The 24,772-nt window shown below is 48.2% G+C and overlaps 2 protein-coding genes and 1 long non-coding RNA gene across 5 annotated transcripts; 1 reads left to right on the top strand and 2 right to left on the bottom strand.

Annotated features, from left to right (window-relative positions):
- Positions 1-302: 302 nt before the first annotated feature.
- Positions 303-1,087, top strand: LOC120665798. Its single transcript, XM_039945477.1, has one exon. The coding sequence runs from the start codon at positions 437-439 to the stop codon at positions 857-859; it is 423 nt and encodes a 140-aa protein (XP_039801411.1). The 5' UTR covers positions 303-436; the 3' UTR covers positions 860-1,087.
- Positions 1,088-3,865: 2,778 nt separating this feature from the next.
- Positions 3,866-6,783, bottom strand: LOC120665799 (serine--glyoxylate aminotransferase). Of its 2 annotated transcripts, none has more exons than XM_039945479.1 (5): positions 6,623-6,783; positions 5,356-5,568; positions 5,004-5,288; positions 4,313-4,890; positions 3,866-4,223 (listed from the first exon to the last, which is right to left on the bottom strand). In XM_039945479.1, the coding sequence occupies exons 2-5, from the start codon at positions 5,561-5,563 to the stop codon at positions 4,086-4,088; spliced, it is 1,209 nt and encodes a 402-aa protein (XP_039801413.1). In that variant the 5' UTR covers positions 5,564-5,568; positions 6,623-6,783; the 3' UTR covers positions 3,866-4,085. The 2 variants fall into 2 exon arrangements, with proteins under 2 accessions (XP_039801413.1, XP_039801412.1); XM_039945478.1 differs by having other exon boundaries at positions 5,356-5,571.
- A 2,102-nt stretch (positions 6,784-8,885) lies between these two features.
- LOC120665800 lies at positions 8,886-10,798 on the bottom strand. Of its 2 annotated transcripts, XR_005671332.1 has the most exons (3): positions 10,605-10,798; positions 10,049-10,129; positions 8,886-9,213 (listed from the first exon to the last, which is right to left on the bottom strand). It is a non-coding gene; the product is annotated as an uncharacterized LOC120665800 (long non-coding RNA). The 2 variants fall into 2 exon arrangements; XR_005671331.1 differs by having other exon boundaries at positions 8,886-10,129.
- Between the last annotated feature and the right edge of the window lie 13,974 nt (positions 10,799-24,772).

The raw sequence follows: 24,772 nt of genomic DNA on the forward strand, positions 1-24,772 counted from the left end.
GTTTTTTTTTCTTTTTGAGTCACTCAACCGCGGCAGCTGGCGGCACCGACCCGAGCCACACGTTTTCTCCAGTCCCAACATGCCACTAGGAAACACGGCAGCACAGGCCCAAGGAAATAAAGACTTGGCGTCATTTCCAAGCAACCCACCCGCCCACAGCATCCAACCGACGTCAAATCCCGCAGGCCCAGCCCAACACCGTCCTCATAAAACCGCCGGCCCAAACGCGCCCCAACGGGCAGAAACCGTCAGCTCCCCACAACCGCCGCCCTCGCCGTCTGCCCGTCTCTCGCCGCGACCCGCTCGCCTATAAAAATGGAGCCACCAATCGCCCTTGCTTGCACCTCATCGACCGAGCCAACCCCTGCCAGAGCAAACATCACCGACCCCGCCCCAACACGTCCCAGGAGCGAGAGCGTAGGCAGAGGAACCGAAGATGAGCGTGGAGATCCTTGACGGGAGCACGGTCCGGAGCTTCGTGGAGGACGAGGGCGCCTTCAACTCCTCCGTGGACGGCCGCTTCGCCGCGCTGGACGCCGACCACGACGGCCTGCTCACGTACGCGGAGATGGCCGGCGAGCTCATGAGCCTCCGGGTCCTCGAGAAGCACTTCGGCGTGGACGACGCGGAGGTGCGGGCCGACGAGCTCGCCGCGCTCTACCGCGGCCTGTTCGCGCGGTTCGACAGGGATGGCAGCGGCGAGGTGGACCGGGACGAGTTCCGGGCGGAGATGAGGGAGGTGATGCTCGCCGTGGCCAACGGGCTCGGCTTCCTCCCCGTGCAGATGGTCGTCGAGGATGGCAGCTTCCTCAAGGTGGCCGTCGACAGGGAGCTCGGCCAGCTCGCCAAAGCTGCATAAACCTCTACTAATTGCCTTGCCGACCACGCATCATGGCTTAATTACCTCGGCAGCGGATTTTTCGCATTTGTTGTTTTTCCCTAGTCGTAACTTCAGATATTGTATTGATGAACTACATCGTTGCTAATTATGGGCGTAATAGTTTTTTTTATTCTGAGGATGTAACAGTTGATAGTGAGATATGCATTGGGTGCTACATTTTTTAATAAGAATAATTTTTTAAACAGATTTGCTAGACATCAGCTGATTGAAATCTTGTATACCCGTCAATCGACGTCCTGACTCGTCGGATTGTGGCTGGACGGACAGATGCTCTGTGTGGAAAACTTATTTTCAGGCCCGCGTCAGCTGCCAGCATGGCAGGCTGTCAGCCCATTTAGCTGTTACCGGTACCTGCATGCGCCCATTTAGCCCCTCGTCGCTGAGAAAGATGGTAAAAAATTAATGGGGGTGGGCTGGTCCCCATTCCCAAGGTGAATTGGCTAGTGACCACCCTATCGTTCTCATCGCCAAAGCTGTTGTTGTCTGCTGCTTTAATTTGTGGACTCGGTGTGTGACACTCATGAATTGGAAAAAATTTGCTGTTCCCATTTGCTTTCGCTTTAGTGTTGCAGATCCATTCGAAATTGGTTGTGAAGTCTCTGTTAATCTGAGCAAGTTTTATAGCAACGCCTGCTGCCCGCCCACTGCCGGCTGGGAGGGACCTCATGATGATAGCGGCCCCCAGCATTTCAGCCAATAGGAGCGGAGCCAGGCTCTCTCCGCCGGCTTCGGTCGGCGCATAGCGAAACGCCCATATGATTCTCTCTCTTCCTCCACGTAAGCTCTTAGCTCACTCTGCACCCTCCACAATACTTGCTCTCTATCGATGTCCCTGTTTCTTCACTCAGATGCTGGGCCGAAATTTTGTTGTGGCGCCAGTAGTTTTTACTCTAGGCAAGTTATAAATAACTGGATGCTTGTGTCAGCTCTGTGGAATTCGTTTGCATGCGTGTGCGCTCAGTATGATTGACCCTTTTTCTTATGATGTTTGAAAATACAAATTCCTCTGGCTGTGGGCGGTGATTGGTGCTTATTTGTTATGAAAGAAAAGTAATGCTGCCTGGTTGGTACTGATTTGGTGTTAGAGAAAAACATTGCTGATTGGCTGGCTGACAAGCAAGCAAACAGAGTGTATAGTATGAACCGGAGCCTGTGCTCTGCTCCTCCATCTGCTTTCTCTCACGTATGGTGAATGATTCCGTGACATTTTATATTGCTAGTATCTTATCTAACCTCTAGTCATATGCCTATGGTCATATGTGTGCCAGTGTTGTGATTTATAGTTTTTTAGCACCTGTAGTTCCGTAGAACCATTGCTTCCCATTTGATTCGATTGGATCAATTAAATTATTTTGTTGTAAATGTGTTTATAATATCAATGCATGAAGTCATTTTTCATCGGCTTCTTGTTGTAAATGTGTTTTGTTTTCTACTATGTTCCATTTTCTTATATTGTTAGCTTTGGTTCGTGTTCTGTCTTTTTTTTGGGGGGTGGGGGCAGGGGCGGAGCTACGTTGTCCGCAGCGGGTGCCTGGGCACCCCTACCGAAATAAAAACTCAAGGCTAATCATCAAATTTCCACCTTATAAATTAGAGAGCTAGCAGCAGAATCATGGACAGGGCACCCCCCTCGATTCAGCTCTAGCTTCGCCCCTGGGTGGGGGGGATGATCCACGAGGGTAATACTTTTGCATTTTTTTATAGTGTGAATAATATATATTGTTGCTATCTATTTTTTACCAGGGCTTCAAATAATATTTTGACAGGAATAGGAGAACTTTTCATGTGTTAGTTACTTATTTCAATTGTTCACCTAGATAAATTTTTATATTTTATATTTCTCTAGGTTAGAAGAGTTTTCTCTGTCTTTTGACATGATTCACCTCGACTAAGTTTATCTTTTCCTTGGTTACAAGTTTTGATAATAGTATATGTAAGAGTCACCAAATAATAGTGCTTTTCTGAGATCTTTTCCATTCTGTCTGCTCCTTTTTATAATATTGGTATAGAACTATGTAACTTCTAGAAACCTTTGTGTAAATTTTGTATTATAACTATGTAAAATTAGAATTCGTGTAATTTTGGAACAAGAGTAGTGCTAAATATTTTATTTTATAGTGTTTACAAGACTAATTCTTGCATGTATTCTTCTGCCCCACTTAACATATGTAGTGATTTGTTTACTCAAAGTTTGTCAGTAGATCTGCCACATTTGCTCCATGGAGCTGTCAGCCTGATGTTTTCTTTGGTGTTCTTCCATTAGCTTGTGGATATAATTGTTTACCTCATAAATAAGTCATGATTTATGATAGTTTTGTTATTTGATTTAGATGTATTTTCTTGTTTTTAGAAGGAATTTTTTGCTGCATGGTTCTGGTTGGATGAGCTGAAAGTTAAGGGAGATGGCTGTGCACTGATTTCATATTTCGGCCCTTGGGAAGATGGCGTCTCACTGTATAAAAAAATTCTTAATACCAGTATATTTTGTGTATATGCGTGTCCTATTTTGACGGCTAGGACTGAAAACTCTCATAAGTTGTTTCTGTGCATTTTTTACATTAGTTAATGGCTCTCATTATGGGGTTTTGTTTGTTGCTTTAAGTGGAGGAATAATTTTATCTGTAAACAATTTTATCTGTAATTTCGTGGTCTGGTCAAAATTTTATCTGTACTTTCTTTAATTTATTGTTGTTTTCTGGACTGTGTACTTTATTAGTTTTTTTTAGAGGAAACTGTGTACTTTAGGTAGCAAAACAAAAGGCTACAAAAGAACATGGCTGTGGCTATTGGGCTGAATCTAAGAACAAAGGCCCGTGTCAGCGATAACACCGTTCTCACCAACCTCAGGCAGAGAACAAACACTAATAAGCGGCCCGTTATGTATATCTCAATTAACACGTCCTTTTATGGTGACGGGTGCGCCGGTCGCAATAACATCCGATGGTCAATGGGCTGGGCAGGCGATTGACAAATCGTAAAAATCTCAATCGACTGACCTTGAGACAAAGCTGCAGTTCACAAAATTATACTCCTTAGCACAGCTGTGTGTGAAAATTAAACTTTACATGCAGAGAGTGTATAGCCAAGAGCTACTACTGCGTGCGGCCGGTCTGCCCAGGTTTCCGTTTGTTCTTTCCGGCCGTCGCCGTCGTTGCCGGCCTTCTGTGGCCGTCGCGCGCGGAGCTCAGATCCTGGAGGGGATCAGAGGCGTCGAATTCGACAGGTACGCCGCCGCGGCCGCCACTCCGCTGCCGAGCTTCACCGGGTAGCCCACGTCCTTGAGCACCATCTCCACCCCGCTCAGGCACCCCAGCAGTTGCAGCTGCAAACCAACAGAAGGATCGTCAATGGCGGGGATGATGGGCATCAGGGTATGGAACTATGGATCGGGGGGGGCTGCAGCAGCGATACCTCGTTGAGGTTGCCGAGGTGGCCAATCCTGAAGACCTTCCCGGCGACCTTGTTGAGGCCGAGGCCGAGGCTGAGGTTGTACCGCTTCCAGGCGTGCTTGACGATCTCGCCGCTGTCGATGTAGGAGGGCACGACGACGGCGGTGACCGTGTTGCTGAACCACTCCTCCTTCTGGGTGCAGTTCTTGAGCCCCCACGCCTCCACGGCCAGCCGGGTGGCGGTGCCGAGGCGGGTGTGCCTGTTGATGACGTTGTCGAGCCCCTCCTCCTCGAGGAGGTCGAGCGCGGCGCGCAGGCCGTAGAGGAGCTGGATGGAGGGCGTGTAGGGCCAGTAGGTGCCCATCTCGTAGAACTTGAGGTAGTCCTTCCAGTCGAAGAAGACGCGCAGGGACTTGGCCGTCTTGCTGGCTTCCAGCGCCTTGGGGCTGGCGCACACGATGCCCAACCCCGTCGGCATCGACAGCGCCTTCTGCGACCCCGTCAGCGCCACGTCCACGCCCCACTCGTCCATGCGGAAGTCCAGCGCGCAGATGGACGACACGCCGTCCACCAGCACCAGCGCTGGGTGCCGGTACGCGTCTGCAGCGTGCCAGCATCATCAGCATGTGATTGATTCATGATCGAGTCCGTCGTCCTTGATCATCAGCAATGAGCTAGCTAGCTGATCGATCAAAGAGCGAGCTAGCACTGACCGAGGAGCTTGCGGACGGTGGCGAGGTTGTTGGTGACGCCGGTGGCGGTCTCGTTGTGGACGATGGCGATGGCCTTGATGGTGTGCGCCGTGTCCTGGCGGAGCTTGGCCTCGAGCACGTCGAGGTCGGCGCCCCGGCCCCACTCGCTCTCCACCACGTCCACGTTGAAGCCCAGGCGCTGCTGCTGGTCGATCCACAGCAGGCTGAACTGCCCGATGAGGAAGGACACGATGCGGTCGCCGGGCGACAGCGTGTTCGTCAGCGTGCTCTCCCACGCGCCCGTCCCTGAGAAGCCATGATCGATGAACACATATAATCATACATACAGACGAAGAAGAAGAAGATTACCGACCGGTGGTCGGGATGATGAAGGGGGTGCCGGAGGTGGTCTTGAAGATCTTCTTGACGTCCTCGAGGAGGATCTTGGTGAGGGCGGGCACGGCCGGCGAGCGGTAGTCCTCGTTCTGGCGGTTCATGGCGCGGATGACGGGGTCCGGGATGTTCACCGGGCCCGGGACGAACAGGTGGGTCCGCCCAGGGCCGTACACGTAGTCCGCCATCTCTGCTGCTGCACGTACGCCCACAGAAGCAAGCAAATATTAGTCGTCAGACTAGCAATCGAAAGAAGCTAGCGTGGGCTTTCTAACGGGCTTAAGTAGAGGCCCGTTGGCCCTTGATGCTATGCAACGGCCCCTTTAGCCCTCCAAAAGTTGTCTGTTTTCTCTGAAACTGCTCTCTCGCTCACAGTTCTTCTGAACACGAATAGTATGCTTTCAAGATGTAATTATGGTACTTCCTCCGTACCCATAAAACTTGATATTTAGGACAACGGCACGGTCTCCAAAACACAACTTTGAACACTTGTTATTATAAAAATATGTATAAAAAAGTGGTATATGTATATTTTTATGAAAGTATTTTTCAAGATAAATCTATTCATATAATTTTCACATTTGCAAACTCAACAACTTAAAAGTTATTGATGATTTATATTCCCAATGTTTGACCCAAATCTTGTCCAAAACATCAAGTTTTATAGGTACGGAGGGAGTATAATAAAAATGTGAATTCTGTGAGTAGTAACATGTGAAAATGTTTCCTATGCGTGAATCCATTTACTCTCTTCCAAATTGTGCTTACGTGTGCTCTGCAAAGGGGGACAAGGGATGAAGGGACTTCAATACTGCGACGCTTTTTTAAAAACAAAAATCGATAAAGCAGCAAGCGATAAGATCCTACTCCTTCCTACTCATGCACATGTTTATCGGCATGATACAGTGAACATGGAAGGATACTATACTTATCCTGATGTCCTGGAGCTATGTCGATCGGTCAACCACACAAACGCATATGTCTATGACGATATTCAGAGATAACTTTGTTCAGAACAAAGGCAACATTCAAAGACAGGCCAGCGCGATGAACTCATGCTCTCTTCATCTTGCTGGTTGCAAGAAATATTTGAATCCAACCAACAAAATTTATCCTGTTTCTTTCTAAAACGCAATCCTTTCGCAGAAATTCATACAAACTTTAACCCAATCATCATCGCTAATAGTAGCAGTTGAAAACAAGGATTATACTTGATCGGAGACGAAGACAAGGATGCGTGGAAGTACCTGTGTGCTGCCTGCTGCTCCCCTGCTGCGCAGGCAGACCGGAGGGAGAAGGGAGGAAAACGAGCCGCGCACGTATCCGAGGTACTGGAGGCTGGAGGGGGTGCGGGGTAGGATGACAACGACTATATAGGAGCCATGGCGTCCAAAGGACGGTCCTTTCGCGAGCCCCGTCCGCGTCCCGCGTGGAGGATAAGGCGCCTGGCGGGAGAGGCCCTCAGAGCTCGGCTTGCTTCTCCTCGCTCGGGTTATCCCACGCGATCCTTGCCCCGCCGCCCGGTCGTTCTCCGGGCTTCGCCGTCATGGGCAGCAGAAGCTACGGAGGAGAGCATGGTGAGAGCCTGAGAGGTCGCCGTCCGTGTCGTCAGCGTCACAGGGTGAGTCCCACCAAAGGTTCCTGCTTCTCCTCGCTCGAATTGTCTGCAGCCACATGTTGCGGAGCTGCCGAGGTGATGATCGATCTGAGCGTGTCATCATCCGGATTCTGTTTCCACAGAGATGCAGACAGGTCGTGGCGTGTCATCCTCCGTCTGGCGTTTCGGAAAACGAGAGAATCCAAACACTCTTGTTTTGGGACACATGCATATGGCACTGAATGGAGAGTCGATCGATCAGTCGAGTATTGCTGTTTTGGCACCGGGTTCAACTACCGTACAGTGCATCCGTTTTGGGACAAACGTCCAAGAGCAAAACGGCGGCTGCACTACTTATATCCAGAACCATACAAACCCTATCCCTGCTCACCCGTTCTTCCTGAGCCAAACAATCAAAAACCCCTATCCTCTCACTGCACGACCTTTAGTTCGGGCCTTATTTAATTCGCAAAATTCTCATGCGCTAGCAAACATTTGACCAATAATTAGGAGCATTAAATGTGAGTAACTGACAAAACATATTTCATAACCCTAGGTGAAATCGCGAGACGAATCTAATGAATCTAATTATGTAATGATTTGACAATGTCGTGCTACAGTAAAGAATCTCTAATGATGGATTAATTAGGCGTGATAGATTCACCTCGCGATTTCCCGTCCATCCATGTAATTAGTTTTATAATTGATCTATAGTTAATACTCGTAATTAGTGTTGTAAACATTGCCAAAAAATTTTGCCCAACATTTTTTAAAACTAAACGCACCTTCTCACTACCATCACTACTGCTGGCTGGCCATCCTACACACTAAGAGAGAAGGGAAGAAGAAGACGACCCAACTAGCACTCGCATTCACATTCGCATTGCCAGTGCAACACGTACGATGGCTCTCAGGCTGTGGGCTAGCTCAGCAGCCACTGCCCTCAACCTCTCCGGAGCCAGGGCTACCGCCCCGTCCTACTCCATCTCCAGATTCTTCTCCACAGGCATGCATGGTACCCTCTACCTAGGTCATCATCATCATATATATAGATCGAACTCAAGGTACTCTGTCTGTTTCCGGGGAAAACAAATACTTGGTGATCGATCTCCATTTTATATATACACCCTTGCATTGTGCCAAAGCTTAACTTGTCTTTTCTTAATTTGTTCGTATATGTAGTACATGTGGTAGCACGTTGTTCATTCAGAGTGGCTACTGTCTTTCACAACTAGCTAGCTACTCACAACAAATTAAAAGAGCTCACTACTAGAAAACACGCCAAAGGTCCACCCCAAAAGTACCGGTATGAAGATGAATCGGTACCTATGCTAGTATGGGTACCGGTTCATCTTCATACTAGTACTTTTGGGGTGGATGGAATCTATGGATGAGCCTAAGTACCAACTAGTATTTTAAAAGCCTTAAGTACCGGTTGGTGTTACCAACGGATACCTTAGGCTCATTCATGAGTTACTTCAAAAGAAAAATATCTATCTTGCCATTAGAAGTGATGTATTCATGAGTTCAGTATAACAATGCATCAGTATGCGTGTTGAAGTTCAGTATATATATAACGAAAGTTCAATATAACATATAAACAATGCATCATATGCGTAGAATCCGAGAGAATTAGGGATGCAAGTGGATACCTAATGATGTTTTTTAGGTCAGTCACCATCATGTATATGCAGATCAACTCGAGACCGTATGTGGAGGGGTGGATGATCAAGGTGAAGCCGAGCAGCCCGGCGGAGGGCCTGCTGGACGCCGCCAGCTACACCAAGCACTGCGAGCAGGAAGATGCTCACTAGAGCCAGCAGATATATAGATCACTAGAACTCGCGCGTCCTACCGTTTGAACCATTAAATGCAAGTAACCATAAGACAATAAAAATGACAAACTATATGTATGGTATAAAATGAATTCAATATGAAACCACCACATCTGATAGCAAGCATATCATCAACATATTAACATAGGTCGTGGCAAGCACAATATCAACATATTAACTATATGCATTTGTTTAATATTTTAATCCAAATATTGTTGAAAGAAACTCATTCAGGTTGCAGTAAGAGGGAGCAAGCATCTTGCAGTAGCTGCTTGTCTAGAACAGAGGCAAGTTCAGTTCGTAATGCTTGACAATACCCACTGCATGATGCTAATATCCGCAACGAACATAGGATATAGGACCAAACACATCACACTAGACGATGCCTTTCCGCGAGATCGATACTCTGCTCAAGAATTCCAAAAACAAAATTGAATCAGGATTCATTGGCCAAGCTAATCGATATTATATCCATATATAAAAGTATAACAAACATCGGAAATGTGAATTGTAGTATTGATTGATGGCTTTCTGATTGCACAGCGTGTTGCTGCTGTCATATATTTATGATTCATGGGGCGATGAAAATTCCTACAAGAATAATAATAGATCATTCTATGCTCCAGGAAGAGTGCTGGCATAGATTGCAGAATCCGATAGAAGTGCAGTATGATAGTTCAAATCTAGAGCATCGGTATGAGCTCTAGCTGATAATTGAAATTTTAACACACATTTTTTTCTTTGTTACCGTTGAATGTGCTGTGATGAGCTTTGGTTTCTAAATTCATGATGAGAACTGGCATAGTATAAGGTGTGTTGATATATCTAACAGTACAGTTGCATTCTCATGAGAAATCTGAAAATGTCTAATATCTTCAATGAGCTTGAAGGCACTTGCAGATTTCATTTTTCAATCCATCATTTTAATTAGACACATGTAGGTATTAAAAAGAAGAAGAAAGAACCCCTCAAATCAGTCTGTTGATCAAAGTGTACAACAATCGTATGCTTGCTTATGAGTCGTTATCCTTGTTAGCAATAATTATTGGTACTCCCATGCCCTAAGAAATAAGGATATCTGAATTGTTTCAGATTTGCATGAGAATCTAGAGCATGCATTTACATCTCCCTTTCCTGAGTTCTATCTATATGCAAGGTTTTTTTAGGTGTACAAACAGGAAACACAACACATAGAAGGAAAACAATACGAACTGTAACAAAGCAGGAAGGGACAAACTGACCTTCGTGAGTCCCTGCAGCGCACACAGCAGAAAGCAGCAACCTCACAACAACACACGTTTCTTCCTTCAGCAATGGATGACCTAGCAGCAAACAACAAACCCAATAAGCATATGTAAAGAAGCAAGAGGAAAAATGCATCAAGCAAGCACCACAATCAAAGAAGAAGGAATCACCACACAACTATCAATTCAGAAAGTTCTTAAAAAAAACTATCAATTCAGAAAAGGAGTACAAACACTCCAGACAAGTTAAAGAAGCATCATTAGCCAAAAAAGGCAGACTAAAACAATCCTAATCATATTGCTCTAAATCCAAGAGCCACCCTATATACATCAATGACAAACCCTATCTATGTTACACATAGCAAGCAACATGACATAATAAAGGCATGTTATCCCCACAGGTAGGCTAAAATGTATTGGCCATGCTACACAACAATGGAGATGATATAACCAAGCTACATAAGAACCAATATGACCATGCCCCAAAGCACCCATTACTGATTAAAGACACGGTACTCTGCAGATGGAAAAAAAAAAGACCAGAGGAAAAAACCTATGCGGAAACCCTGCTGACACAGCTCTCGAATCTAGCTGCAGGCACAAGAAAGAGGAAAAGATGCAGTCAACCAATATCCACTGCACGACATGAAGCATATATATAAGAGGCCGATCCAAACCAAAATCAGGCAATCAATATCCACTCCATATTATGGTTACTTGCATGGCCACAGATCAATTAGCTGATGATCCATTAGGGGCCTACAGCGCTGCATGGGTAACTAGTTTTGAAGAAATTATTCATGACTTTTCCCACATGGTGCCATCGGTGTACATTAGGATTAGGTAGGCGAACAAATTATTTATTGTTTCATGAACTGAACCAGAAGCTCATTGGAATTCATGACCTTTCGCAGGATTTCATGACAGAAAAGTATCAATAGAACTATGTCTTGCTTAGATCATGCGTGTGTTTGCATTCCTGAACAAAAGGAAGCAACAATACTTTTCATTTTGTATATGGCTTCATCTCTATGCATAGATCGTTCATACAACAGGTACAATTTACCAACTGAAAAATAGGAGGGAGGGAGGGAGATAGACTGAACATGCATGGTGGTGTAAGCAAATTCTTATCTAATGCCTGCTGTAGGGAAGAGGAACGCGCGGTCAAGCGGCGCGGAGGCCGGGTCTGCGGCGTCGAGCGTGGACGAGAGGGATGGAGAGCCCAGGGCCACGGCGAGGAGCAGAGGGGCCTGGAGAGGAATGACGACGGGGCATATGACTGGGGTCAGAAGGCCGGCGAGAGGAAGGCGTAGGACCTGAGGAAGAAAAAGAGCGAGGCCAGGGGGCGCCGAATAGCCGCTAGCGCCGGCGCCGGCACTGCCCGACGGGAGGAGGCGCGCTTGGCCTCCCTCAATACAACGAGGAGCTCAGCCGGTATGCTCTCCCACAACCGCGCCGCCGCCTCACCATCGACCTAGGCGAGTTGCGGCTCCTCCGCATTGAAGGTGACGGGGACATGGCCTGCGGTCTAGTGGCACTGGCCTGGGCACACGGTGGCCGCCGCTCTGCTCCATGCGCTGGAGCAACTCCGCCGTGGCTGGTAGGCACATGCCCCCTCTCTTCGAGCCGCGCCAACTTGATCCGGATCCTGCAGGCTGCAGGAGCAGGCTGCGGGTGCGAAGAGCAGGAGCAGCAGCGGCAGTTAGAGCAACCCAATAAATGGGCTTCCATCTCCATATTTATTCGGTGGGTATAAAAATTTGATCTCCAGCAGAAGAGCAAATAGGCTGCTATTTTGGTAGGCCTTTCAAATTTCTCCTCCCACATCCAATTTGATGGCCTCTATTTGGACTGCCAACTGTGGATCCCACTTTTTTTTCTTTCTTCTTCACTGTGTTTTCCCCTAGCGCAGCGCCTGTTCCGATCCCTGCAGGACAGTGGAGAGGTCCGTCTGCGGTGGGACCGACTTGGACCGGCCGCGGTCCACCTTCCCGAAGCGGAATGCTGTGCCCCTGCTCGACACCGACAGGCGGCAAAGTGAGTTTCCTTCTCTGCCTTCTGCTAGTCACGGGACGACAAGGCCGACACAGCCAGCCCGTGCTGCTCCTGCAGTCGAGACGGGCGCTCTCCCCAATAGCGCCCCATCTCCTGCACCGGCCTGTGCCAAGATTGTCGGCTCGCCAACTGTTGATAAGGCTCTGCTGCTCATCTCCAGATTCTCCACCCTTTTGGAGTCACGGGATGTGCCATCCGCGCGGGACCATGACCCGATGCTGCTGGAGGCGTGCATGGTGCATCCCTCCGTTGGTTTTGACTGCTACCGCGGTGGTGGACGTGACTCCGGCAGATGTTTCCCACACTGCGACGGTTGACCACGTCCCACCACAGGCGGAACATGACCCGATGCTGCTGGAGGCGCACGTTCCTCCGCTGATTATGGTTGCTACCCCGGTGGTGGACGCGGTTCCGACAGCCGCAAGGGCTGTCCTCGTCCCACCACAGACGGACCTCTCCGCACGCCCCCAGTGAGATCTTGGGCCTGCCTGCTGACGAGTTGGGCCTTGCTTCGCCTCAAACTGAGGCTCATTCCTGTTCGGCCGCCGGGGACTCCGCACGAACCTCTTCGCCGGCCCAGGAGGAACCCCCCCCCCCACCCCCCAAACCAGATGCCTGCCACCGCGGCGGTTTTTTTTATTTTTTACAAAAAATATATTTTCGATTTGGAAATTTACAAAAATATACCTCGGCCGCCCGGCAGCCGGGCGGCCGAGACCTGGCCGCCCGGCAGCGGGGCGGCAGGGGCTTTTGTGAAAAAAATTTCGCGAAGACAATTACGCAGAGGTCCCTGGGGCCGGTCGCCCGGCAGCGGGGCGGCCGGCCCTGGCCGCCCGGCTGCAGGGCGACCGGATCTCCCACCCTTATATAAGGGTTGGCTGGTCCCCCACCCCTCATTTGCATCACTAAAATTCCAGAAACCAACAAAAAAGAGGGAGGGAGGGACAGAGGCGAAGCCATGCCGGATTTTCGAGCCGGCGACTGCAGGTAACCAAAATTCTTCTACGTTTTACTAATAGATTATGTTGTAATTATTTTTGTTGAAACAATAGATTAGCAATCAATTTAATGTCATGATTGTGTGTTCAGATATGTCGAGCAAGCTTCGTTTTCAAGTTCATTATGGTGACGGATATATTTCTCATGATGCGTATGGAGTAGATCTATCAGCTTTTCAACGAAGAGAGTGCGGAATAGATAAACCCTTAGACAGGAGTTTTGGTTCCATATGCAAATGGCTTCACGAGATATTCAATGTGAATCCAAAGATTCATTTTCTAACCGTTCAGACTGTGACGAATTGGGGAACTGAAGGGGATTTCTGGGAGTTGATGCTTATAGCAAACACCGAAGAATGGCGGACTTACATGCATGCAGCTCTTGACCGCGGGTGGCCTATTGCAATGCTAATTCAGATTCACCAGAAGGCAGCCCATTTCGGTGAAGGGTCAACAAGTACATCATCTCATATGAACCAAGCAGTGGAACAAAAAAATGAAGATCAGAATATGCATGTCACAGAACCTGAGCCGCAAGGTATGGCTGATCAGGTAGGAGAAAAAGAAGATCAGAACGTGCATGTCATTCAACCTGAGCCGCAAGGTTTAGCTGATGAGGGGGAGCGGATACCTGGAATAGTGGAAGCTGTACAGAATGAAGACCAAGAGCCTCGAATGATGGAAGAATGTGGGGACTCATCAGACGATGAGGACTACCCGTTGCTAGGTGAATGGCGAGACAAGGGTTTTGGAAATCCAGTGATACATGATATTAGGAGTAATGAGTACGAATACAGAGAGAATGAGGTTGTGCAGGGGGTAAATTATCCTAGCATTGAAGCTGTGAAAGATGCTGTGAAGCTTTGGGCTATATCGTTGAGGAAGGAATTCAGAGTTGTGAAGTCTAGCAGCAAAGAATATGAGGTGAAGTGTCTCAATGGCGACTGTACATGGCGAGTACATCCTACAAGGGCAAGTACAAGACACACTGGGAGTGTTCAATTGTTACACCACATACATGTAGATTAACTGCTGTTGCGCAAACTCACCATAACATCACATTCACTTTCGTGGCCAAGAAGATGTATGTGGTGATTCTGGACAAAATTGATTATGAGCCAAAATTGATAATTAGGGACATCGACGACCGTTTTCAATACAAAATCAGCTATGCAAAGGCTTGGCAGGGAAAACAAAAGGTGTTGGAGATGAGATTCGGCACATATGAGGCATCATATGATAACCTGCCTCACATGCTGTCAGCAATTGTGCAGAGAAATCCTAGAAGCGCGGCTGATACCTACATTGTACCGAGTTTAGATGGGGGACCTGGGTTTCTACTTCGTGCTTTCTTCTGCCTTGGTGCATGTGTGAGGGCATTTATGTATTGTCTTCTTGTTCTATGTATTGACGGCACATTCTTGACAGGAAGATATAAGGGGACAATACTAACAGCGATTTGAGTTGATTGCAACAAGCAGGTGGTTCCCATCGCCTTTGCTTTTGTTGAGAATGAGAACACAGAGAGCTGGTACTGTTTCCTTGAACGTGCGAAGATTCACGTTGTTGCTGGAAGGCCTGATGTTTGCCTCATCAGTGACAGACATGCTGGTCTTCTAGCAGCAATAAGGCAACTACATGAAGGAAGTCGAGGACAGCCTCCTCTATGGCCAGATGTTATGAGTAGGTGGTGCATAAGGCATATGGGTGCAAACTTTTATGAGCACTTCAAGAATAAGGAACTTATGAATTTGTTCAAGAGATTGTGCACTCAGAATCAGCAGCGGAAGTTTGATGTATTGTGGCAGGTGCTAGACAATATGTGCGCCGAGCTGCTAAAGGAACAGGCCTCAACCTCCAGCTGGAGACGTTCCGGCGGCGGACCATTCACACAGTGGATTAAGGATGCACTCAAGGAGAAATGGTCAAATTCTATACGACACTGGTGGTCGTCGATATGGGATCGAGACAACCAACCACGCAGAGTGTTACAATATGGTAATGCGTCATGTTCGTGGATTTCCTCTTGTTGGCATAGTTGAGTTCATCATGTACGAATGCACAAGGTACTTCAGAGAGCGGTAATAGGCGGCTGCTGTCTTACTTAATGATCCAGGAGTGATTTTTTGTAATAAGGTCACTAACTACATGAAAGAAAAGATTGAAAAGGCTCAATACCACAGAGTGGTCTCCATGGGCACAAGAGATCAAATGTTTGAGGTTTCATGCAAGGACAGGATAGGGCAGGGTGTCCGCAGATAAAGGGTCGTTCAGGATTGCTTGATAACGCCGGAAGGCAAGGTTTTTTGCAGATGCAAGAAGCCACAGCTTCTTCACTTACCATGCTTCCATGTCATTGTGGCATGTTCAGAGTCTGGGTTGGATCCTGGGGTTTTTGTTTCACAATATTACAGAAAAGAAACCGCTGTGCACACTTGGGGCCATGAGATATATGGCATAGGCAGTCTGGGATCATTCACTACACCAAATATCTCTCCAATATACATTCCCAATCCAGATGCTAGGAGAGGGGTAGGTCGACGGCAGACACTTCGTATCCGTAATGGAATGGATGAGTCTGAGGCAGGAAAGAAGAAAAAAAGATGCAACATGTGTGGAGCAGATGGTCACACTTACAAGAAATGCCCTAAAATGCAAGAAGATAATGCTGGTGCTGAGGTTGGACCTTCTGGAAATCCCACCGATGGATTGCCTCCGGATTTTGGAGCCCGTCGCGTCTAGATTTCATTATGTGTGCATATGTATTTGAACCAGATGTATGGATATGTATTCCGACCTATATGTGATAATTACATTTCGTTATGTATGGATATGTATTTGCACCAGATTGTAGCATGTAATATTACGAAGGTATTTGTGTAGTAAGATTTCTTGGTTGCAGTTCTAAATGTGTAGGTTGGTTAAATTAGATTGCTCACTGAATGTAGTGTACTAAAAATAGAAGGTTAGTTACGAATCATAAATTTTCGGTTTGCAATACAGTTTTGTAAACAATGCTACGATTACAAAGCAGAGGCCTAATGCGTTCGTACTACTAGGTACTTGAACAATGAAAAGCATGACATGTGCAACACAATAACCTCGTGTTGTGAGTAAACCTAACATGACTTAAGAAATGTAAAATGCCGGGATTACATGGTAGTGCTTTACTGAGTGCACCGGAGATATTTTCCCTTCCTAATAGCTTCAGACCCTGCTTCCTTAGCACGGCGGGCCCTCTCTCGCTTCCTCTCCCTATCAGCTTCACGTTCCTCTACCTTCTGACGTTCCACTTCTGCAATCCTCTTCTGAATCTCTTCCTGGTTTTTCTTGCCCTTCTCCTCCATCTGTTCTTCATGCAGCATTCATTGCCACCTTTGTGCAGCCCACCTTGCTTGACGCTCCACGTGGTCCTTATCCTGCTGAGATTGCTCGGTGTCTAACCACTGCACGAAATCACATAGATGCGGTGGAGTCTTTCCCCAAATCATGTTAGAAGTCATTACTAGATCTGAAAGTGACAAACTCTGATAGTGTTTTGTAGTACCTTTGCTCGGTCCTTGCAGTAATGCTTGGGCGGGTCGTACTCGTAATTCTCGCACATGAAGAATCTCTTGCCAAAGTCGTCCCCCAAAACCCTTGATTTCATTAGTTTGCACAAGGATCCGCAAAAACACATAAGCACCTGGACTCCTTGGGGGACTATTTCCGTCACCTTACTCCATGGAATGTAGGTGGATCCTGAGGATGCCATGGTGTAGAGCCCTGGCAATAACAAGTGAGCAATCAGATTGCTAATATACTATATCAACGCTAATCATTATCAGTAACTACACCTAAATGTACCACTAATCACTCCTAATAATAATTAAACTGATTGCTAAACTACTGTTTCTACAAAATAATTTCTACAATTTTCTAACATTTTCTAAAATTTTTTAATATTATCTTCGAATTTTTAAGGCTTTCTAATACTTCTCTAACAATTTTCTAGTATTTTCTAATACTTAATCTAACACTAAATGTACTGTATCAACGCTAATCATTACAAGTAACTGCACCTAAATGTACCACTAATCACTCCTAACAATAATTAAATTGATTGCTAATCTACTGTTTCAACAAAAATAATTACAATATAATCTATTAGTAAAGCGTAGAAGAATTTTGGTTACCTGCAGTCGCCGGCTTGAAAATCCGTCAGGGCTTCGCCTCTGTCCCTCCCTCCCTCTTTTTTCTTGATTTCTGTAATTTTAGTGATGCAAATGAGGGGTGGGGGACCAGCCAACCCTTATATATGGGTGGGAGAGCTGGTTGCCCCAGCAGCCGGGTGGCCAGGGCCGGCCGCCCCGCTGCCGGGCGACCGGCCCTAGGGACCTCCGCACAATTATTTGAGCAAAAGGTTTTGCACAAAAGCCCCTGCCGCCCCGCTGCCGGGCGGCCAGGTCCCGGCCGCCTGGCAGCGGGGCGGCCGGGGTATATTTCTGTAAATTTCCAAATCGAAAATATATTTTTGTAAAAAACGAAAATAAAAAATAAAAAAATAAAAAAACCGCTTCCTCCGCGTCTGTCTCTCACGCTTCGCCGGAGCTCGCTCCCGTGCCGGCGTCGCAGGACCTGGTTGATACCGTGTCTGCACCCATTGCGGACAGTCCGTGCACCCGGCTCCTCGCAATCGACTTGGAGGTCAAATGTGCCGTCCGCACTCCACTGGTTCCAAAACCACCGAAGCCGAGGCGCGTGCAGCAGCTGCAACCAGCACTGCCGAAGCGCAGTGAGCGCCTCGCCAACCACCCCCTCGCGAACGTTGCCTCCTCAAAACGCGCCGAGGTGCTGCTTATGCGCCGCTTCACGGGCCTGCCGGACGACGCGCCGACGAATAGCGAGTCCATGAAAGCGTACACAGAGCTGTACTCGTTGAAGCTTGCTGATGACCACTTCGATGCGGTGAGCGAACTGCTTCCTGCGCTCCGTTGCGCCACTCCGGCCTTCCTCTCGGCCTGAGACGCTTAGAGCCAGTCGTTTAGGTCGTGCGGATGTGAGTAGTTCATATTTGAGTTTATTTTTCGGGTTGTGTTCAGCTGCCTTGCCGGCTTGTGTCTATCTGGAGTCCGTTCCATTTGGGTTGTAATCGAATGCTGTACCATTTTCTTCTTCGTCTTAATACAATGATACGCTGCGCGCGTATTCGATAAAAAAAAAAGAAAAAAAACAAGGTGGTGGGCACATGGACAACACCAGCAGAAGCTTCATGTGCGACTCCGAGATGTCCTCCACCGTCCGTTACCTGCCGAGGTTGTCTTCTTCCAAGTTCTTTCCCTTCTCCCTCACCGTCGGCGACAACCTCTACGTCATGGATGCGTTCCCCAAGCCGCCCAACGGTTGCGGCCGGCACAGCTTCGAGGTCCTCTCCAACGACGACGACTGCAAGGGCTGACAGCCTGACACAGCAGGAGGCGGTGTTCGAGGCGAAGCACGCGGAGCTGCTGGCGGAGGCCCTCGGTGTGGCGGCGGAGTTTGGCGTGGACGTGTGCGCCGTCACGTTCTGGCCCGACGACGCCACGGTCCGTCATAGGTTCCACGGCGTCGCGCGGGAGGCACCGGCGGTGGGCAGGATCCGGCGGGCGGTGGCGTGGGACGTGTCGGCGACGGGCTGCGGGAGGTGGCGGAGCACGAGAGACAGCTCCGGGAGCTGAGGGCCGAGCTGCAGGCCAAGGTGGTGGAGGTGTTCAGCTCCAAGTCTCCGCCGCCGCAGCAGCAGCAAGCCCAGGCTGCCGGGTCCCCACCGCGGACGGCGGAGGAGGAGATGGCGCGGGTGCTCCGCAAGTTCGGCGCCAATGGCGACGACCGGATCTCGCGGTCCGAGCTCGCGGCCCTGTTCGAGAGCCTGGGCCATGCCGCCTCCAACGACGAGCTGGCGCGCATGGTGGCCGAGGTGGGCGTCGACGGCGACGGCTTCATCGGCCTCGACGAGTTCGCCGCCCTCAACACCACTGTCGTGGGCGACGCCGCCGCGCGTCTAGGAGGACCGGCGCCACGCCTTTCGCGTCTTCGACGCCGACGGGCAACGGCACCATCTCCGCCGCCGAGCTCGCGCGCGTGCTCCGGGGGCTCGGCGTGTCCGCCTCCGTCGCCAAGTGCAGTGGGAGAGGTGGGGTGCTGAGGGGATGACAGGTGGGGTCCAGTTGTCAGTTGAAAATAATATAAGCCCAATTTACTCAGCCTGCTGGAGTTGAGGTCCATATTTGGATGAGTAAAATTTAGAAGTAGACTTCTAAATGGGCATTTGCTCACCCAAATTTAGCAGCTCTAGTGAAGTTGCTCTTAGGAGCGATAGAAGGAGGCATAGAGGAAGAAGGCGAGGGGAGGAGGCGGCGGAGAGGCAGATAGCGAAAGGGAGAGAGAGGGCGGCGGCGGGGAGCAGGAGAGAGAGAGAGGGAGAGCGCGTCGGGGAGGGGGAGTGAGATGGTTAGTGTTCGTGGTTGCAGGAGGGTGTTTTCACAAATTGTCGCGTGGGGGGTTGTTTGTAAAAATAAGAGCAATATCAAATTTTTTCTTCTTCGCGTTGAATTAAATTTTAATACGAGGAACTATATGCAAAATATAAGAATGTGGTTCTTGTTCATTTTGCAGGTGTTGTACTGAGTTGCGGTTTTTAAAAATGTTGCGGGTTTTTCTACAAAATAGCCGGAGCTTGCGCAGATCGACATGTGTCTACTTTTTAACGGAGAACGCGGGGAGGAGGCCAAAGGCCCGTAGGTTTTAATCAAGCTTATACGGCCGACAAGGTAATCGCTGCGAGCTGAACTCATCTGCGTCTTATCGCTAATTTTGATTAGAAAATCGCTGCAATGCATAACAAGATGCAACGCCTAATTTAATTATACTCACAGCTGTTGTCGCAGGTACCCATTTTTAGGTCACCACCAGTGTGAGCTCAAAACGAACCGTGGTTCGATTTCATCAAACCGTCAACATAGTGGCCATCGATCTTTGGGTGTCAGAATGAAAATCGCATGTTGCAGAGCGGTCGAACCAAGCTGAGTAAAAAATCCTATAAGACCTGACACAAGCCAGCAGTTGGCGCTTTAAACTTCAAGCGTGAGCGGAGGAGCTGCCGCGTAGACAGAAAGGAGGCCATCTAGTGAGCAGCTGGCCCCGCTAAACCGATGCATACACTGTCGGTATCGAACCGTCTGACAAGTTACAGATTTTGGAGAGCAAAATCGCTGAGACACTGGAGGTGCCCTTATCTGTTACTATGGTAATCAACATCCTGGCTCGTCGGGCACTTGGTTCTACAAAAATGGTCGCAGTAGGCTTCCGAATGAGAGTTTGTTTGGAACAGCTTGCTTAAAGTCATGTCATTTGGTCATGGAGAGTGATCAAAGTCATGGCATTTGGTCACGGAGAGGAACTTTGCATCGCCGACTCCTTCGACAGCACGGTGCAGCCCTCAGAGCTCCTCGTGGGGCAGCCCTACCTCGATCAGGTCATCGTTGCCTGTCATGGCCATGGCACACTCGACCGCGGCTCCAGCACCGTTCCTCAATGGTGTGCGGGGCCACCTTGCTCGCCCAAAACCACAGCCAAAGGTAGAGGACGACGCATCGGCTACCGACCTGCACAAGGAAAAGAAGGTTAGGGTTAGGGTTAGCCAGTTAGGGTTACGGTTCATACCTGTGCAACCGGAGCCCGATGCCGGAGAAGATGAGGCCCACCCAAAGGAATCACACCGACACACGGATCAGCAAGGATGGCAAGCGGCGGAGGAGGGACGAATAGGGATACGAACTCACATAGTCACAATGAGAACTAGGGGAGAGAGAGGGGAGATCTGATCTGAGATGGAAGCCGGTGGGTGGTCGCTGGAGTTGGGGACGGACGTCGCCGCCCACCAGAGGACGAGCCGAGGAGGCGACGAGACGAGTCAAATCAAGAGACGAGAGTGGTGCGGTGGCTGGGGTAGGTTTAGGGTTTTGGTGGGGTGGAAGGAGCCAGCCGACCGCTTCATTTATATGGGGGTGGGGGCGGCGGACCATTGGGGACTTGGGCCTGGGCCGCCACCCGGGTTTGGCCGGACCGCCCTCGGGCCTGATGTTGAAGGTTCAGTTGTGCCGGGCTGGCACGTTGTGCCTGCGGTGAGGCCCAAGCACGGCTTGCTACTACGTGCGGGGCCAGCACGGGTCCGCTGGCTAACGGGACGGGACATGCTCGAGCCGGGCCAAAAAAGCGGGCTTCGTGCTGGGCCGAGCTGCATGGCCATCTATAGCCTGCAGCGCTCCAACGTCCGTGGAACCTGGATGATGATGCTGGCCTGCAGCAGCAGCAGTCCAATTCATGGTTCTGATTAATCCCCCCTACACTACTACAGAACATCAAATTTGTCCCGATTGGAAAACCCATGTTATCCCAGTTTCCCAACCGGGACCGCCAGGGGGGTGCCCTTTTGTCCCGGGTCTGGCAACCGGGACAAAAGGCATCCTTTTTGTCCTGGTTGGTAACACAAACCGGGAGGCGCACCCTTTCGTCCCGGTTTGTGTTACCAACCGGGACAAAAAATCCATTTTTTCTGTCCTCATTTCTTTTTTATTTCAATTATACTTTCATTTCAAATATACTTTCATTTCAATTACACTAATAAATGTAAATATATATTATTTTGCATAATATTGGTCCCAAATAGTTTGCATATATAAAGTAATTCACAAATATATGCATACACATAAATAGAAATGCATTGACATATACATATATTTACATACGCATCATGTTATCATATTAAAAATTCACAAAGTGCCTCACAAGTTTACACAATGTTATCATATTTGCTTTTATTGTTGATGTACGACTCTCCATCGTAGTAGAATTCGCCATTTACGTCGAGGACCTCATCATTAATAAATCCGCACAAAGCTTCTTGAACCGCCAGAATCCTTTCCTCTGGTATAAGTTGATTGCGCACCTTCTCGATCTACGGAAAAGTAGGAATATTTAATATAACTTTTTACAATAAGAGTTGAAACATTGACAAGTCTTCTACTTCTTGCTGCCATTCTGCTAAGCTCTTCCGAGGACCAACTTGCTTGTGCATGTTTTCGCAAACATAGTATGCACATAAATTGTTTCCTTATGCCTGCCTCATACACTTTAAGAGAAAATAAATTATCAGGTATCTATATGAATATATACTAAAAGATCTTTAAACGAACAAAGAATATTCGAGTACGTACCGGAAAATCTGTCTTAATTGTTAATGTCTGGTTATAATTACCTTTATGATTTTAAATGAATTTTTTCCAAACTCTGTGCATGATTGAGAACAATTAGAATGAAGTAAAAAATTATTTGAAAGTGAGTAGTGCTAGAATTATCTTTTCAACATGTCCGTAAGGTCTTTGTATTGTTGTGGATCTCGCCTCAATGAGTCCATAACAATAACTACGATGTACTCTGGGAATTATGACTAGTAGTATCCAGTGATCACTACAAGATTATACGGAGGAAGTGCATGGTAGGGTTTAAAGAATTGAATTATACAAAATTAGAAAGAGTTAGTTGGTAGGAAACACTCACGCAAAGTTATAAGGAAACAATATCTTGAACTTGTCGTGCTGGACGGCTAAGTACTTGTACAAGTTTTGGAATGTATCGTCGGGGTTGTCTCGTAGAATCTTACAATTACAAGTAATTGGGTCCACGAAGCCGAGGTAGGAGTACCCTTTCCTCCTGCAAATTTGAATCTCCATTCTACATTGTATAAAACAAAATAAGGGATCAGCTGCTTGAGGTTATGCAGTACAATACGTAATGATTAAAATATATCGAACACCACTTATAGAACCCACAAGCCGACCATAGAGATGTCGAGGGCATCCTGATGGTATAGTTGGTAAACTTCTTCCCAATTAATCCATAAGATGGCCTCGCCCCGAAAGAAGTCATCATCTTTAATTTTCGCGCGCACTCATGAAGACACACTGGGACATCATGATCATGTATCGGTCATGTAGCCTTCGCATTTTCGTTGGCATCAAAGACACGACTTCGGGGGGGGGGGGGGGGAGGGGGACAAGAGATATGCCCAACTGAAACTGCCATCTGGCGATCACTTGAGCCTTTGGAATATCCTGCCCCCTGCAACTTGAGCCGCCGTGAGGTTTGCTTTTTTAAAAAATGGAAGCAAGTCTATTTGTTTCGTCGTCTGTTCCACAATGAGAGGCTCTACTGTTTGGTTCTTTTGGGCTCTGAGCTGTGGAACATCAGATGACGACAACCTGGATTGTTTCTGCTTCTTCATGTAACTCTTCATGATTTGGTGGTCGTAGTCAGAAGGCGGTTCTTTCGGAATAAATTTTCTCTCATTTGCTTCGCATATTCCAATAAAAAATTTCAATTGTCCCGAATTTATTACTTTCTCCGGCTCCTTTTTCGGCTTTGGCTTGAAGTGCTCTTTAACTCTTTCTTGAGTTATCCACTCGCATTCTTCAAGACTCATGTCCCAGGGTTTAATAGAAGCCTCCTTGGTTTTTTTTTCCTCTGTTCCTTCTTTGGAGGCTCCTTAGCCGGTGCAGCTACCTTCTTTGCTGGGAGCTATTTCTGTTTCTTTGCCGGTGGCGGAGGGGGTGACCATGGAGGTGATGGCGACGCTTGAATGTTCATCGGCGCATGAGATGATGGTGATGGAGAATGTGCCGGTGAACCTTCCCGAGACAGTGCTGCCCTTGGGGAGTTTTGCTGAGATGCCGGCCTTGGAGAGGTATGCTGAGATGCCAGTCTTGGTGTTCGATCATCCAACTTTAGGACGATATAGTGCTTATACCATAGGATGTAGCCTTGAATGGCTTTTGCTAGTGTACTCTCCCCGTCGCCTCCAGGAATATCAAGCTCGAGCGTCTCCCAACCCTGGCACACCTGCTCCACGCCAACTCTTGTGTATCCTGCCAGAATTTTCTATCCGTGGTACACGTCGCCTGGCTGGGTTGGCATGGCGGTACCGTACGCAACAGTGAACATTAAGTTCTTGATGGCAGTCTGCAGGTCACAAGGGGTCCGCTGGGTGATCTCATCCACTGGAAACCGCTACGGGGCCGTCGCTTCAACTGCGGCCTGGATTCCCGTTGTCTCGAAGGGACGTCTATGGAAGCTCAACTGCTTTTCCGCTGAGACAGATGATCGGCTGCGACATTAGGTTCTGGAGGCACCGGTTGCGCTTGCTGTTGCTGGCTCATTGCTATGACCACTTGGCGTTGAACCTCTTCCGCCAGTCTTTGATCGTGTGAGAGGAGCTGTTCCTCTAGCCTTCGCAAGTGCTCCCGCTCATCATTCTTTCTTCTTTGCCGACTTCTATATGATTCAATGTAATCCCTGAACCCATACTTCCACGGAACCACGCCTTTGCCTCGTGTGCGGCCCGAATGTTCTGGATTCCCAATGACGTAAGTCAACTCGTCACTCTCTCTATCCGGTTGGAATTGTAATATCCCAGTTATTTAGATAATTTTTTAATTTCAAGCTAAGAGAGATTAGAAATTTGACCAAAATTTGACTTTCTTAATCATTGGTTAGATGGACGATCGGGCACCGCGGTTACGTAGATTTTGTCGAAACGAATCCGTTTGACTATACACATGCTAAGTTTGGATAACGGGTGATTTAATGGCGA

Source organism: Panicum virgatum, chromosome 3N, assembly GCF_016808335.1.
Source record: "Panicum virgatum strain AP13 chromosome 3N, P.virgatum_v5, whole genome shotgun sequence".
In the NCBI taxonomy this organism is placed as follows: Eukaryota; Viridiplantae; Streptophyta; class Magnoliopsida; order Poales; family Poaceae; genus Panicum; species Panicum virgatum.